This window comes from Pithys albifrons, chromosome 10 (assembly GCF_047495875.1).
Source record: "Pithys albifrons albifrons isolate INPA30051 chromosome 10, PitAlb_v1, whole genome shotgun sequence".
Taxonomy (NCBI): Eukaryota; Metazoa; Chordata; class Aves; order Passeriformes; family Thamnophilidae; genus Pithys; species Pithys albifrons.
This window is the reverse complement of record NC_092467.1, coordinates 1,879,300-1,892,843: the sequence shown is the minus strand read 5'-3', so window position 1 is coordinate 1,892,843 and position 13,544 is coordinate 1,879,300. Positions and strand designations below refer to the sequence as shown.

General features: G+C 48.1%; 1 protein-coding gene across 1 annotated transcript in view; it reads right to left on the bottom strand.

Moving 5' to 3' along the window:
- Positions 1 to 4,178: 4,178 nt before the first annotated feature.
- LOC139676597 (zinc finger protein 850-like) overlaps positions 4,179 to 13,544 on the bottom strand; it is a 33,125-nt gene continuing 23,759 nt past the window's right edge. The window contains exon 3 of the mRNA XM_071565728.1: positions 4,179 to 13,456. Within this exon, the coding sequence (XP_071421829.1) occupies positions 11,550 to 13,456 (1,907 nt within the window). The 3' untranslated portion in view covers positions 4,179 to 11,549. The remainder of the gene's footprint in view (positions 13,457 to 13,544) is intronic.

Below are 13,544 nucleotides of genomic sequence, written 5' to 3'. Positions count from 1 at the left end.
TGGAAGTGTGTAGCCAAAAAGTTGAAGTAATTGGGGCAAAAGAGGAAATATCTGAGGTACCCGTGGACCCATCAGTGGTAATAAAGGGAAATGGGAAAAGGATTAAAGGAGATCTATTTATTACATCACAAGCTGGGGTGAGTTTGTTATTCAGGGATCTAATGGGAATATGAGGGCTGGGAATAGAACCCCGGGGAGAAGGGGTGGAAGTTAAAACTTTTTACTGTAAGTGAAGAATTTGACATAGATCCTCAAGTGTGGGCTGAAGATGGGAACAGGGGACAACTGAAAGTAGAACCTTTTAGAGTGGAATTGTATACAGAAATTCCCATCCAGGTCCAGCAATACCCCATTCCCCTGGAAGAGAGGACTGCTACCAGTTAGAGAAAGGCTATCTCGAGATGGACTGTTAGAACCCTGTATGTCACCATGCAATACACCCATCTTACCAGTAAGAAAAAGCGATGGGATGTATCGATTAGTTCAAGATCTATGAGAAATAAAGAAAATAGTCTGGGTACATGTAACAGGGTGGGTTCCACAGTTGCTGGAAAAGTGAGGCTGAGCACTGCTAAAAGTTCAGAAAACAAAGCATCTTTATTAACAGGAGTGACCAAATATCGGGAACCCAAAGAGAAGGGAGAGAGAAAGAGGGAGACTAAGGCAATAAGCCCAAATATGTAAGCACTCCATTGTCCTAGTTCAGCAAGCTGGGACCAGCTTATCACTGTGTGGGTGTGACCAAAGCTGTGTATTCTAAACTCACTATATCATTTCCCATGAACTGTTAACAATGCACCATTTACAGCACCTGCCCAGGGTGCACTTGAAACCTCAGGATCTAAGATGGGTGTGAAAGAAGCCTGTGAGAGAGGAGCTGTGATAACTCCCCTCCAGGGAGTCCTTGGCACCTTCACACCCAGCCTGAGGGGTCAGCTCTGCTCATGGGCCAGCAACATTCCAAAATACCCCCCTGACTCCCAGAGTCAGATCCTCCAGTGTGGAACTCCCTGCCCTGGGGGAGGGACTGGGTGCTCCCACCTGAACCTGAGGGGAGAGAATCTTGGGGTTTGGGGGACTTCTGGGACCACTTGTGGGATCCAGAGGAGGAGCAGAACCTGGACAGGAGGAGCCCACCACTCTCCACCAGACTGTGCCATCATCTGCACCAACAGGTTTTTTCCTTCCTTTTCCTTTGGACTTGGGGGAACCACGTGGGGCTCAGCACAGGGGCCACCAAACCCCCCTGTGTTTGTGCCCCAGGGGGTGGGTTACACTGCTGGGTTTGGGGGTTAAACCCAATTTCTCTTTGTGTCATTGCATTTCTTGTAATACTGTTATTAAATTGTAACTCTGCCTTATAAACTCTTTTGTGTTGGGTTCGTTTCCCCTGTTGGGTTACCTTTAAACCAACACACCCACTCACCAAAGGGTTACTCACGTAAGGTTGTCTTACCAACTCAGAACACTCCCCTGAAGGCAGGGGCTACATACTCTAGGTGTTGGGAAACAGCAGGCATTCCCGTTGTCTTTTTGGGGAAAAAACACCCAACACCCAGAGCACGAGTACTCTCACCTTTATTGAGCCTGCTGGTGATGTCTACCTAGGGAGATGTGGCCAGCAGCACCCAGGTAGAGGTCTCAGGCTCTGCTCTCTTTCTTCCTCCTTGCTCTCTCTCCCTCAGCTCCCCTCCAAAGGCTGTCAACCAATAGGAGAGACCTAAATAATTTTAGTTTATGCAAACTCTGTCTTCAAGGACATCCCCATGCCAGGCATGGAGCTCCCCAGGCAGCCCCTGCCTGAAGCAGCCGAGAGCAGGGCCAGCAGCAGGATGGGACAGGGGGAACTCAGGCGGGGGGGCTGGAGGCTGTGGGGGCTTTGCCAACAGCACCCAGGATGGAGGGGATCACAGAATGCCAGAATGTGCTGAGTGGGAAGGAACCCACAAAGGATCATGGAGTACAACCCTCAGCCCTGCACAGGACCATCCCCAAGAGTCACACCCTGTGCTCCAGAGCGTCACCCTGGAGCTCTGGCAGCCTTGGGGCTGTGCCCACTGCTCTGGGGAGCCTGGTCAGTGCCTGACCACCCTCTGGGGGAAAAACCTCTGTCTAAGATCCAACCTAACCCTGCCCTGACACAGCTCCAGGCCGTTCCCTGGGTGCTGTCCCTGGTCCCCACAGAGCAGAGATCAGTGCCTGCCCCTCCTCTGCCCCTGCCGAGGAAGTTGTACCTGCACTGAGGTCTCCCCTCAGTCTCCTCTCCTGCAGCTGAACACACCAAGTGCCCTCAGCTGCTCCTCATATGGCTTCCCCTGCAGGCCCTTCCCAGTATTCATTGCCCTCCTTTGGATACTCTCTAATGGCTCAGTATCTTCCTTCTATTGTGTCACTCCAAACTGCCCCAACATTGTAGGTGAGGCTGCCCCAGAGCAGAGCAGAGCAGGGCAATCCCCTCCATTGGCCAAGCTGGGCCTGATGACCCCAGGACAGGGATATCCCTCCTGGCCCCAGGGCGCTGCTGACTTGTGGTCAACTGGCCACTGAGCAGGACCCCTTAGGGCCCTTTCCTGACACTGCTTTCATCTCACTCCCAGTCTGTCCGTCCATCTGGGGTTGTCCCATTCCAGGGGCAGAATCTGGCACCTCTGCTTGTTGAACTTCCCATGGTTGGTGATTCCTAGTCCTCTGATCTGTCCAGGTCTCTCTGCAGGGCCTCCCTGCCTTCCAGGGACTCAACAGCTCCTCCCAGTTTTGGCTCATCTACAAACTTGCTCCGTGTCCCTTCCAGTCCTTCATTCAAGTCATTGATGAGGATGTTGGAGAGCCCAGGGCCTGAGACGGAGCAACTGGAATCATCCTGGGAGTGACTGAGATTATATTGGGAGTGACAGGGATCATACTGGATGTGACTGGAACCATCCTGGGAGTGGCTAGGAGCACAGTGGCATCATACTGGGTGAGACTAGGATTGCAGGGCTGTGAAAGGAACCTTACTGAGGGTTACTGGGAGCTACTGGGCTAATGCTGGAAGCCAACTGGAGATAGAGTGGGAGCAACTGGGACCAATTGAAAGATACTGGAACCATGCTTCAGGGACTGAGACCATCACTGGCGCAACTGGCATCCTACTGGGAGCAACTGGGACCACACTTTGGGCTACTGGGCGCAAGAGAGAGAAACTGGGATCATGCTGGAAGCAATTAGGAGTAAGTGTGAATGACTGGGTGCATGCTGCAGGCAACTGGGATCATACTGGAGGGAACTGAAACCTTAGTGGGGCAACTGGGAGTGCCCCAACTGCAGAAAGAGCTTCATCTGCTGCTCAAACTCCATCACCCACTGGAGGACCCATGTTGGATGATCCACTGGGCACAGACCTGGTGATCAGCATTTCTGGTGACTCTCATTGTGAAGACCCCTGGCTGGTGGTCTCATCCTCCTGGTTCCCTGTGGGCACCTGGTGAACACAGTGGGAGGAACATCCATTGGGACACAGAGCTGACCTTGGAAATTCATTGGGAAGAGCAGATTTGTTTACTTTAGACCTGGCAGAATGTCCTCCCCTGGAATGTCCAAGCAAACAATGCCCTATTTGCACATGTATCAGTTGGAAATTGAGAGGGGCTCCTGGTTGGAGGAGACTGGTTTCAAGTCTGAACTAACATCCTGATGGTGAGGCAACCACTGGAGCCAAATCACTGTCGCTCAATCCCTTTATGGTATAAAGGTCCAGGCCCCTTTCATAGGGGCAGGTTCTTCTAAAAAATCTTTTTGGGGTGAGTCTGTAGAGATTCCTGCCTTGGGTAGGGACCCTCCTCAAAGACACTTCTCAATGTGAGAGCAGAGATCTCCCCATGAGCCTCGGTCTGGGGGAGTTACATCAATCTCTGCTTAATAATTATTTCTTTTTGGGGAGCTTTAGTATAATTGCTTCAACAATTGCTTTAGCATAATGCACTGTCCTGTCTAATACTGTACTACTGACAGGTAGTTTTAGTGTTTATATTGTGTAGTAAAATAATACTGCTTAAAATCTTCTGTCCAGTTATTTCCAATAACAACTAATTCATTTTATGTAAATAGATCTGATTTGCCATCATTAAAACCAGGGGGACAAAAGTGGTTCAATCTGTTGGCTGAATTCAGGGAAGAAAAAATTTGTATGACAACGTGGGTAAAGTAGAGAAATAGCTCTTTACTGTCAATTATAACACTACTTAATTCTCCTATCTAAAGGTTACATCCAATCTAAACAATTGTCAACGCAGAAACTCTAAGGCCACTTAACATGCCTTCGCTGAAATCGAGTAGGAGGCCTCAGGACCCCCTATTCATCTTCACCATCACCATCCTCGCATGATGTCTTCTTTTGGAGCTTCTCCAAGATCTTCTGGGCCTTTTTATTACACTGTGTCTAAAATGGTATTTTATTATGGCTATAATACACTAATCTTGGTGCAAGTGTCCCATATGAGATGTTCTAAAGACTATCTTACTCTTAACAGTGTGGCACAGTGGTTAGAAGCTGTTAGATGTGAGAAACTTATTCAACTATATAAAACTCTAAGAAGATATGAAATCCTAAGGCATCAGTCCCCCCTTAGAGACTTGACAAAAACAAAATTTTTGCCTAGTCTCTCACACTTAATATTGTAGCATAAAGATGAGCAACAACTATAGCATTTAATTGTGCAGCAAACTATTAAGCAAAACTATATAAGAAATATACAGCTGTTTTATCAAAGTTTAGTTTGGCAACCATGAAGTAATTTTGTGGAAGATATCTTCAAAGATTAATGAGACAATTTTGAAAGCTAGCTGATTTAGAATTTGAGTTTGTTTCCAAATTTCAGATAAATTTATAACACAAATTGAACAATTATTTTATGACATTATGGACTAGAGCTACATGCAAATTTTGGTTTCAGACTTGAATCATGGTTACCAACTGTGTAGGTAATAAACACAGAAAAACCCAATTTAAACTATATCATATTCATTTGTATCAGTCTTTGTTGCTGCAGTTGTTCCAGGAGCAGAAGTCTTCTTAGCTTTGGAGTAGTAAGTCTAAGAATTCATCCAAGCAGGGAACTTGCTATGCAAAACCAATTCATTTTGTCACTCATGATGACATCAAATTGCTAATTTTCCAGGGGCTCTTAAGAATGTAAATTACAGGAGTACACTTCTGTCTCTTTGACTGTGGGTAGTTAACAGAACTTGGAGCCGTTTCTTTCATCTGGCTTGTAGAGGATCATTATTTCACTATTTAATACAGACTCAGTCTTCAGGTTGGAAGAGCTGAACACAAGCAGGCAAAGCGCCCAGAGCCCCACCATTCGAGAGCGGCGTGGCACCTGCCCTTGCTGTTCTGGCGGTGGCGGCACTGCCCACCCCCTGCCCATCCTTGCTTGTGATGGCAAACAGAGCAGGGCCGGCAGGAGCAGCAGACAGAGCTGGAGTGGTGCCAGCCCCACTTGGAACAGCTGTGGCCCTTGGCCCTGTTGCCTCAGCAGCCACACCTGGACTCCATCCTGGGCAATTTAGAAATTGCAAAAATAATTTTGCATACAAAATCTTTCTATCTGTCTTCTTTCCACAAGAAACACCAAAGTTGTAACACTGTTTTAACTTGCAAGGACCCAAATTTGGACCAGACTTCTCCATCTAATTTGCACAGAGGCCAAATGTGTATGCTTAGCTTAAACAATTCTTGCTTTTTAAGAGATGTCTCAGAGCTAATTAGTGCTTCAATACTAACACAAGAGGAGATTTCCTGGGAATCTGTCTTTTGAATGTTTGCACCTCACATTTTAGGCAGGAAAACAAAAGACAAAAACTTCCTTCTTCATGGGACTCAAACTCATGGCCTCTGAGTGTAGGGGTGCGTGTAAGCGCATCCCTTAAGGAAAGTTGTTTGGAGTTCTATCTTAAAGAGAACAGAGCTACCTGGACTATGTGTGGTGGCTTGTAGCCAATGAGAGGCTGTGGTGTATGCAAGGTGAATTGGTTAACCAATAATGTGGTAGCATGTTGGGTGTGACAGTGCACAAAAGGTGTGTGGATATTACTGAGTTAGATGTAGATCTACTGATGTAATAGGAACTTCTAGGAACTAACTTTTTCTACTATGAGCTATGAGAACTGTTAATCTATCTTGAATAAACTCCCTAAGTTATGAGCCTTCTGATCAAGCCTTCTGATGTCTGCTGTGCCTGAGCTCTTCGGTCAGTCCACAGCCCAGCTCGGTATAAGGGGCTCACCCTATATCTGAGTCCAGAGGCACTTTTGTAACATGATGCACCACTGGCTGCCCTGCACCTGGGCTTGCTTTCTTTGGGCTACAAACCGAGTTCCTGGCGTCTGTGAGTGTGTGTGGGGGGTGATTTCCTTACCGTGGCTTTCCCCACGCAAACAGATGCTGCCTGCGCTCTCAGGGGGCGCACAGCACAGACGGGCTGCTCGGCCCCTGCTTCTCTCACGGCCACACTGTTGCCAGATAAACACAGAGGCAGCAGCCTCAGCCCTGAGGCTGCCCACCCCTCTCTGCGTGGCACCCTCTATGTGAAAGCCACAAAGGGGACCGTATCAAGCCCTGGCCTGTCCCCAAACGAAACACAATGAAACAGTAGCTAATCCACACCACAAGACAGGCAAAGCAGCTACCTTTTCACCAATCAAAACCCTTCTCTGGACTGAGCCTTCACCTCGGAGACCAGAAAAAACTCACAAACACTCTCACAATACCAGAGGATCCCAGAACACTCTTCTCAACAAATTTTCTGGTAAAAATACATTATAAAGGCTAGCAAATAACAATCCAAAAGAACTTTTCTTTACCTCACCCCTCTGTATTTTGGGGTCTTTAGGAGCTGGACTTTCTCAGGTCAATGTGAGAAATTCTTTAGAACAAATGCCTGCAGAGAATCTCTCATGGACGAAATAGTTGATCTAGAAAAGTCACAGTTCTGTTGTTCCATTTGGGTTGCCAATCTGTTGCCTCAATTCAGGAAGGAAAAAACTTCCAAGATGATCTGAGTAAGGCAGAGAAATAGCTCTTCACTAAAAAGCTTTTTAGGTACATAAAATATATTGACACACACCTCAGTATATGGATTCTACAAATTTTATAACACTACTTAGTTTATAACTCTACTATCAAAAGTTTACATCCAGCCTAAAGAATTGTCTACCCCAGAAACTCCCCAGTTCTGCCCCTTAACATGCCTTCTCTGAAATCGAGTAGGAGGTCTCAGGACCCACCATTCATCTTCACCATCACCATCCTCGCATGACATTTTCTTTTGGAGCTTCTCCAAGGTCTTCTGGGCCTTCTAATTATGCTGTGTCTAAAATGGTATTACTGGGAACACTGGGAGCAGCCAGACAGGGGTAGAGCCACAGAGAGGGGCAGAAACTCAACTGGGTTTTAATGGTGTGCTGGTTTTTAACCTCTTGGGCAGGGAAGGAGTAAAAATCCTCTGCAGAATGAACTTCCCTCCTTTCCACGGCTGTGCAACGCTGGGTGTGGGAGCCCTTTGTGACCAGAATAGAAACACTCTGGCCTTTCTTTCAGGCTCCGCAGGCAGGAAGGAGGATCCCAGAGTGGGGCCCGAGGACCTTCCCCAGCAGACACAGGAGGGGCCTCAGCACGAACCAGAGGGACAGGGAAAACACCCAACTGGGGGTTCATGGGCCACATAAGAGGCACTGAGAACTGTCTGTCTGAAATCTGAACAAGTGGGAGACAGTCCTCTGGGCTGACAGGATTCCTGATGGCCAGAAAACATGTGCCCTGCACAGAAACATTCCTTGGGGGATGAAGAGCACCTGGACATGGAGGGTCACTATCTGGAGGAAGCACATGCCAAGGGGGACAAGACAAACTTCCAGCACCTCCCTGGGGACGGCACCAGGTTTAGAATCAATGTCCTTTTGCCTGAGGGGAGCAAACATGAAGCTGTGGGAAAAGTGACTGTAAGGGAATACATAGCACAAATTATCAGTATTTATTGTTTTAGTGTGACAGAATTCGTGTGGAATGACCTGGGGAGATTTCACAGAACTAAGCTGGGCAGGAATATTCACACCTGTCTACAGCCTGAGTCACTTAGATGCTGACTTTTAAGCACAGAAAGAAGGTTCCAGCAGTTTGTTGTTTCTGGTGTATTTTAATTACTTCTGAAATGCTTCAAAGGTTTGTTTTCAGGGTTTTGTTTTAATGTGGCAAGTTCCCAGGGTTTTCTTGGTCTTTTGTTTTTGTGTGGAAGGGGATGGGCTGGTAGTTTTACAGTTACTTGCCTTACATACCTGGTGTTTTTCCCAGGAATTCTCCCAGGAGAACATTAACTTGTGTAGAAAAAAATCACTGAATAATATCTTAATCTGGGGATAAAAGCATTCCCCTGGGAATGCTACAGGATGTGTATTCTTTATTTAAGAATTTAAGGCACTCAATGAGCAGCTTCAGCCAAGTTTTCTACGTGACTGGGGAGCCCTTTTCTCCAAGTGTGTTCACTTGAGGCAGTTTCAAATCCCTCAGTGTGATTTAGCTTTGTGGAATGATTATAAATTAATTAAATGCTTTTTTAGGCCATCACCCACAGAACTGCTGCCATGGATAATGTCAGTTACAGGAAGGCAGAAGAGGAGTACATGAAAGGCCCACCTGTGAACAAAAGATATTTTTTACTTTCAGTGTTCTCTGAATTTTTTTACTAATTTTCTGTTTCTCCAACCAACAGAATGTTTGGAAGACCCTGGCTGAAGAAATCTGAGCTGATACACTGTGTTTGTCAATGGCTACCCCAGCGAATCCATTTTGTACGTGCTCGGTAGGAGGCCTTCTACTCTCCAAAAGTGAACAGGTCACTTTTATAAGAAAAAAACTGCCTTCTTGCTCTCACTCTGATAAACAGAAAATAGTGCTGAAAGATTGCAGAGGCTTAGAAGGGCCAAGAGAAGAGAAACCAGAGGGATGGCATAAAAATAGTTTTCCTGTTTTCCAGTTAAGAGTCCCAATAATTAGAGATTATAGGCACCTTAACTGCCCCCTTTTGGCTTTATTTCTACCCTACTGATCCGCACTTTGAAGACCCTTTAGCCTTTGATGTGTCCCCCTCAGGAGTTTATGAAAACGTGTTTTTGGTGTAGACAGTGCAGTTATTTAACTGTTAAACCTGAGTTTGATGCAGTTGGTCTGCCAGATGGACTGGTTTTAGTTTGTGGACAAAGAGCATGGGAAGGTATTCCCAGTCACACAGAAGGCGGATCCTGTACCTTCAGCAAACCTACCCTGTCTAGCCCTTTTACCCACCAACGCCCTCACCGTTCTGTTGATGTCCACGTTGACACACACAGTTTTACAGAGAATTGTGATTCTCACATAACGTTTTGGAAGAAAGTTTTTGGTAGCTTAGTGTCTGGTATTGGTACTGCTCATGCCTTAGTTATGCTTAGTAAGTTAGGATGTTGGTTAGTACAACTTACAAATGCAACCAGTTTAGCCTTAGAACAACTGTGAACAGATGTTGGCCCCATAAGGTAAGCCACGCTGCAAAACACAGCAGCTACTGATTTTTTGTTATTGGCCCACTGACATGGTTGTGAAGAATTTAAGGGGCTCTATTGCATGAACCTCAGGCACCACTCCGAATCAATACATCAGAGCATTAAAAAGCTGAAAGAGCTTGCTATTCAACTTCAGAAAAGTGATGAACGAGGGTTGAGCAGTTTGTTTAACTGGCTTGATAAGTTTGGCATAGGACCATGGTTAAAGAAAGTGTTTATCATTATATCAATGAGTTTGTTTGTGGTTTCCAGTATTATGCTTTGTGTTCCATGTTTGTTATCTTGCATGCAGCATATGATTACTCACAGTTTTGCACAAGTCTCTGTGTTACAGCTTGAAAATAAAAAAGGGGGAGCTGTGGGGCTGCAAGTTTGGCATGAAACCACAGAGGTGCTTGAAGATGTCAGCAGGAAGCCATGGGCTTTGAGCAGAAACAAAGAAGAGCTGCTTGCACTCAAGGCCTGAATTCTGACCCTTTCTGTCTCAGAGTTTTGTCCTGCTTGCACTGTCTGGCTGTGGGCATGGCCTGAAAGACCGTTAACTTTCCTGGGTAGTGGAAGAGTACCAGCTTGCATGTCTCTCCCCCTAGTTTGCATGCTCCTCTCGCAAACCCTACAAATTGCAGAGTTTGTAGCTAATAAAGGTCTCGGTTTGTACAAGCAACCTGAGTTTGTGCTTCAGCCACCACAAAAAAACAGCTTACAAGGCAGCAAAAATTACAAACCATCAAAACCCCCCATCCAGACACTCAAACCAACCCCATAGTGGCAAAAGTCTCACTAGAACAGCCGTAAAATTGTGACTTTTGGGGTCTATCCCCCCTTCGCTTCAATGTGCCACACTCAATTAATCAGGTGGTTATTTCAGCTCCCCAAAGACAAGACCATGATGTGGGTGCTCAGTTCTGGCCCAGCCCCGGCATCGCTCCAGCCAGTACCGACTCAACCAGCCCTGAGTTTTCCAGTCCAGAAGCTGCTTTTCCAGAACTCACCCTCGCAGTGGACCTCAGGAGACTGGGATCAGCTTCCTGGTGCTGCTTAAACAGGAGCTCATTGTAACTGGGAGATTTTTGGTACTGAGTTAGTTATTAGCACAGCGAGGGGATTGATGAAAAATCATTTATCAGAACAGCAACTCATTATCAGTGGCCACAGTTGAGCACTTCGCTCTTCTTGTGGTTTTGTTCTCAGTGTGTTTCCTTCCCAAGAGAAAGGGGTGCAGAAACCAGCTGCAGAAACAGTTGTTTGCCTTAACCTGGATGTTTAAGAGTTCCTGACCAAGGGAGCTGTGTCTCCCCTTCCGAGGGACTGCAATGTTCATGGTTCATGGCTCCAATGCTCTTCAGCTGCACAAGGGGCAGGTGCTTTGCTGCCTGTGGGCAAAGGAACCACCCAGGGGCACCCAGAGGGGACAAGCTGGGCTTGGAGCCAGGAAAGGGAAGTGTTATTTTTATGCTTTTATATCACTGCAGACAGGAACCAATACTCCAAACCTACTTTACATGGAAAAAAATTCTTCTAAACTCTACATATACAGTTATATTTATAAAGTAAATCTAATCTGCACCAAGGGGTGGATTAACAAGAACGTGGGTCACTCTCACATTCAGGGGGGTCAGGACAGGCGCCAGACATGGAGGAAGCTTCTGGCAGCTGCTCACAGAATGCATCCCTGGAGCCCCCTGCTTCCAAAATCTGGCCACACAAACCCAATGCACTGCCCAGCATGGATCACCTGGAACATGGGACACCAGGTCTGTGCCCAGCACGGATCACCTGGAACGTGGGTCAGCAGGTCTCTGCTAAACAGGTCTCATCAGGAATGTTGGTCATCAAGTCTTTAGTCAACATGGGTCTTAAGGTTTTTGCCCAACATGGATCACTGTGGATCATACAACGTGGGTCCTCTGATGCGTGATGGAGTTGGAGCAGCAGATGAAGCTTTTCCTGAAGTCAGGGCACTCGTAGGGCTTCCCTTAATTGTGGGTCCGTTGGTGTTGGGTCAAGTTAGAGCTGTTGATGAAGCTCTTCCCACACTCATCACATTTGTAGGGCCTCTCCCCAGTGTGGATGCGCCGGTGGATGACGAGGTGGGAGCTCACAGTAAAGCGCCTCCCACACTCCTCACACTTGTAGGGCCTCTCCCCAGTGTGGATGCGCCAGTGGATGAGGAGGTGGGAGCTGTTGGTAAAGCTCTTCCCACACTCCTCACACTTGTAGGGCCTCTCGCTGGTGTGGCTGTACCGGTGGGCGACAAGTTCGGAGCTCTGGTAGAATCTCTTCCCGCAGTCGGTGCAGTGGAAGGGCCTCTCACCTGTGTGCCTGCGCTGATGATAGCGGAGATAGGTCTTGGTCTGAAACCTCTTCCCACATTCTCCGCATAAGTAGGGCTTCCCCCCAGTGTGAATGCGCTGGTGGTTGAGGATGTCAGACCTGCGGCTGAAGCTCTCCTCACACTCCCCACATGTGTAGGCCTTCTCTCTGGTGTGGATGCGCTGATGGGTGACAAGGCTGTACCTCCGGTTGAAGCTCTTCCCACACTCAGTGCAGTGGAAGGGCTTCTCCTCCGTGTGCGTCCGCTGATGCTTGAGGAGATGGGAACTGGTCTTAAACCTCTTCCCACACTCCCCGCACATGTAGGGCCTCTCCCCAGTGTGAATAAGCTGGTGGACGTGGAGGCCAGACTTCTGGTAGAAGCCCTTCCCACATTCCCCACATGTGTAGGGCCGTTCTGCAGAGTGGAGGCGCTGGTGCGTGACGAGGTTGGATTTCTGGTTGAAGCTCTTCCCACATTCTCCACAGGTGAAGGGCTTTTCCCCAGTGTGGATGCGCTGGTGAGCGACAAGATTGGCACCGAGGGTGAAGCTCTTCCCACATTCAGCACATGTGAAGGGCTGTTTCCCAGTGTGGATGCGCTGGTGGGTGACAAGGTCTGACCTGCTGCTGAAGCTCTTCCCACATTCCCTACATATGTAGGGCTGTTCCCCAGCGTGGATGCGTTGGTGGGTGACGAGGTATGACCTGCTGCTGAAGCTCTTCCCACATTCCCCACATATGTTGGGCTTTTCCCCAGTGTGAATGTGCTGGTGGCGGATCAGACTGGAGTTGTACTTGAAGCTCTTTCCACATTCCTGACACGTGTAGGGCCGTTCCCCAGTGTGGACCACCCGGTGTTGGGTCAGGCAGACACTCGTGCTGAAGCTCTTCCCACATTCAGCACATGTGAAGGGCTGTTCCCCAGTGTGGATGCGCTGGTGGGTGACGAGGTTGGATTTCTTGTTGAAACTCTTGCCACATTGCCCACAGGTGAAGGGCTTTTCCCCAGTGTGGATGAGCTGGTGAGTGAGAAGATTGGCACTGAGGGTGAACCTCTTCCCACATTCCGTACATATGTAGCGCCGTCCCCCCGTGTGGATGCGCTGGTGGGTGACGAGGTCTGACCTGCTGCTGAAGTTCTTCCCACATTCCCCACATATGTAGGTCTGTTCCTCAGTGTGGATGCGCTGGTGGCGGAACAGATCGGAGTTGTACTTGAAGCTCTTTCCGCATTCCTGACACATGTAGGGCCGTTCCCCAGTGTGGACCACCCGGTGTTGGATCAGGCAGGAGCTCTTGCTGAAGCTCTTCCCACATTCCAAGCACTTGTAGCGCTTCTTCCCAGTCTCAAGCTGCTGCTGTACCACCAGGTCTGAGCTCTGACTGAAGCTCTGGTCACCTTCCCAGCACTGGCTGAATTTTTCTTCCTCAGAGAACCCTTGGCTGGATGTCTGTGGCTTCTCTTCCTCAGTGACATCCTGTGCCATAGAGCCATTCAGAAGATCCTCTGCCATGAGGTTCTGCCACGAGGATTTGTCCTCCATGCTCTCCGTGCTCAGCTCGGGGCCTGGAGCAGGAAGGAACAAGCACAGGCAGGGCATTTGCCTCCGGCCCACAGGGAAGGCCAAGGACATCCCCCCAAACCTGGCCCCGGC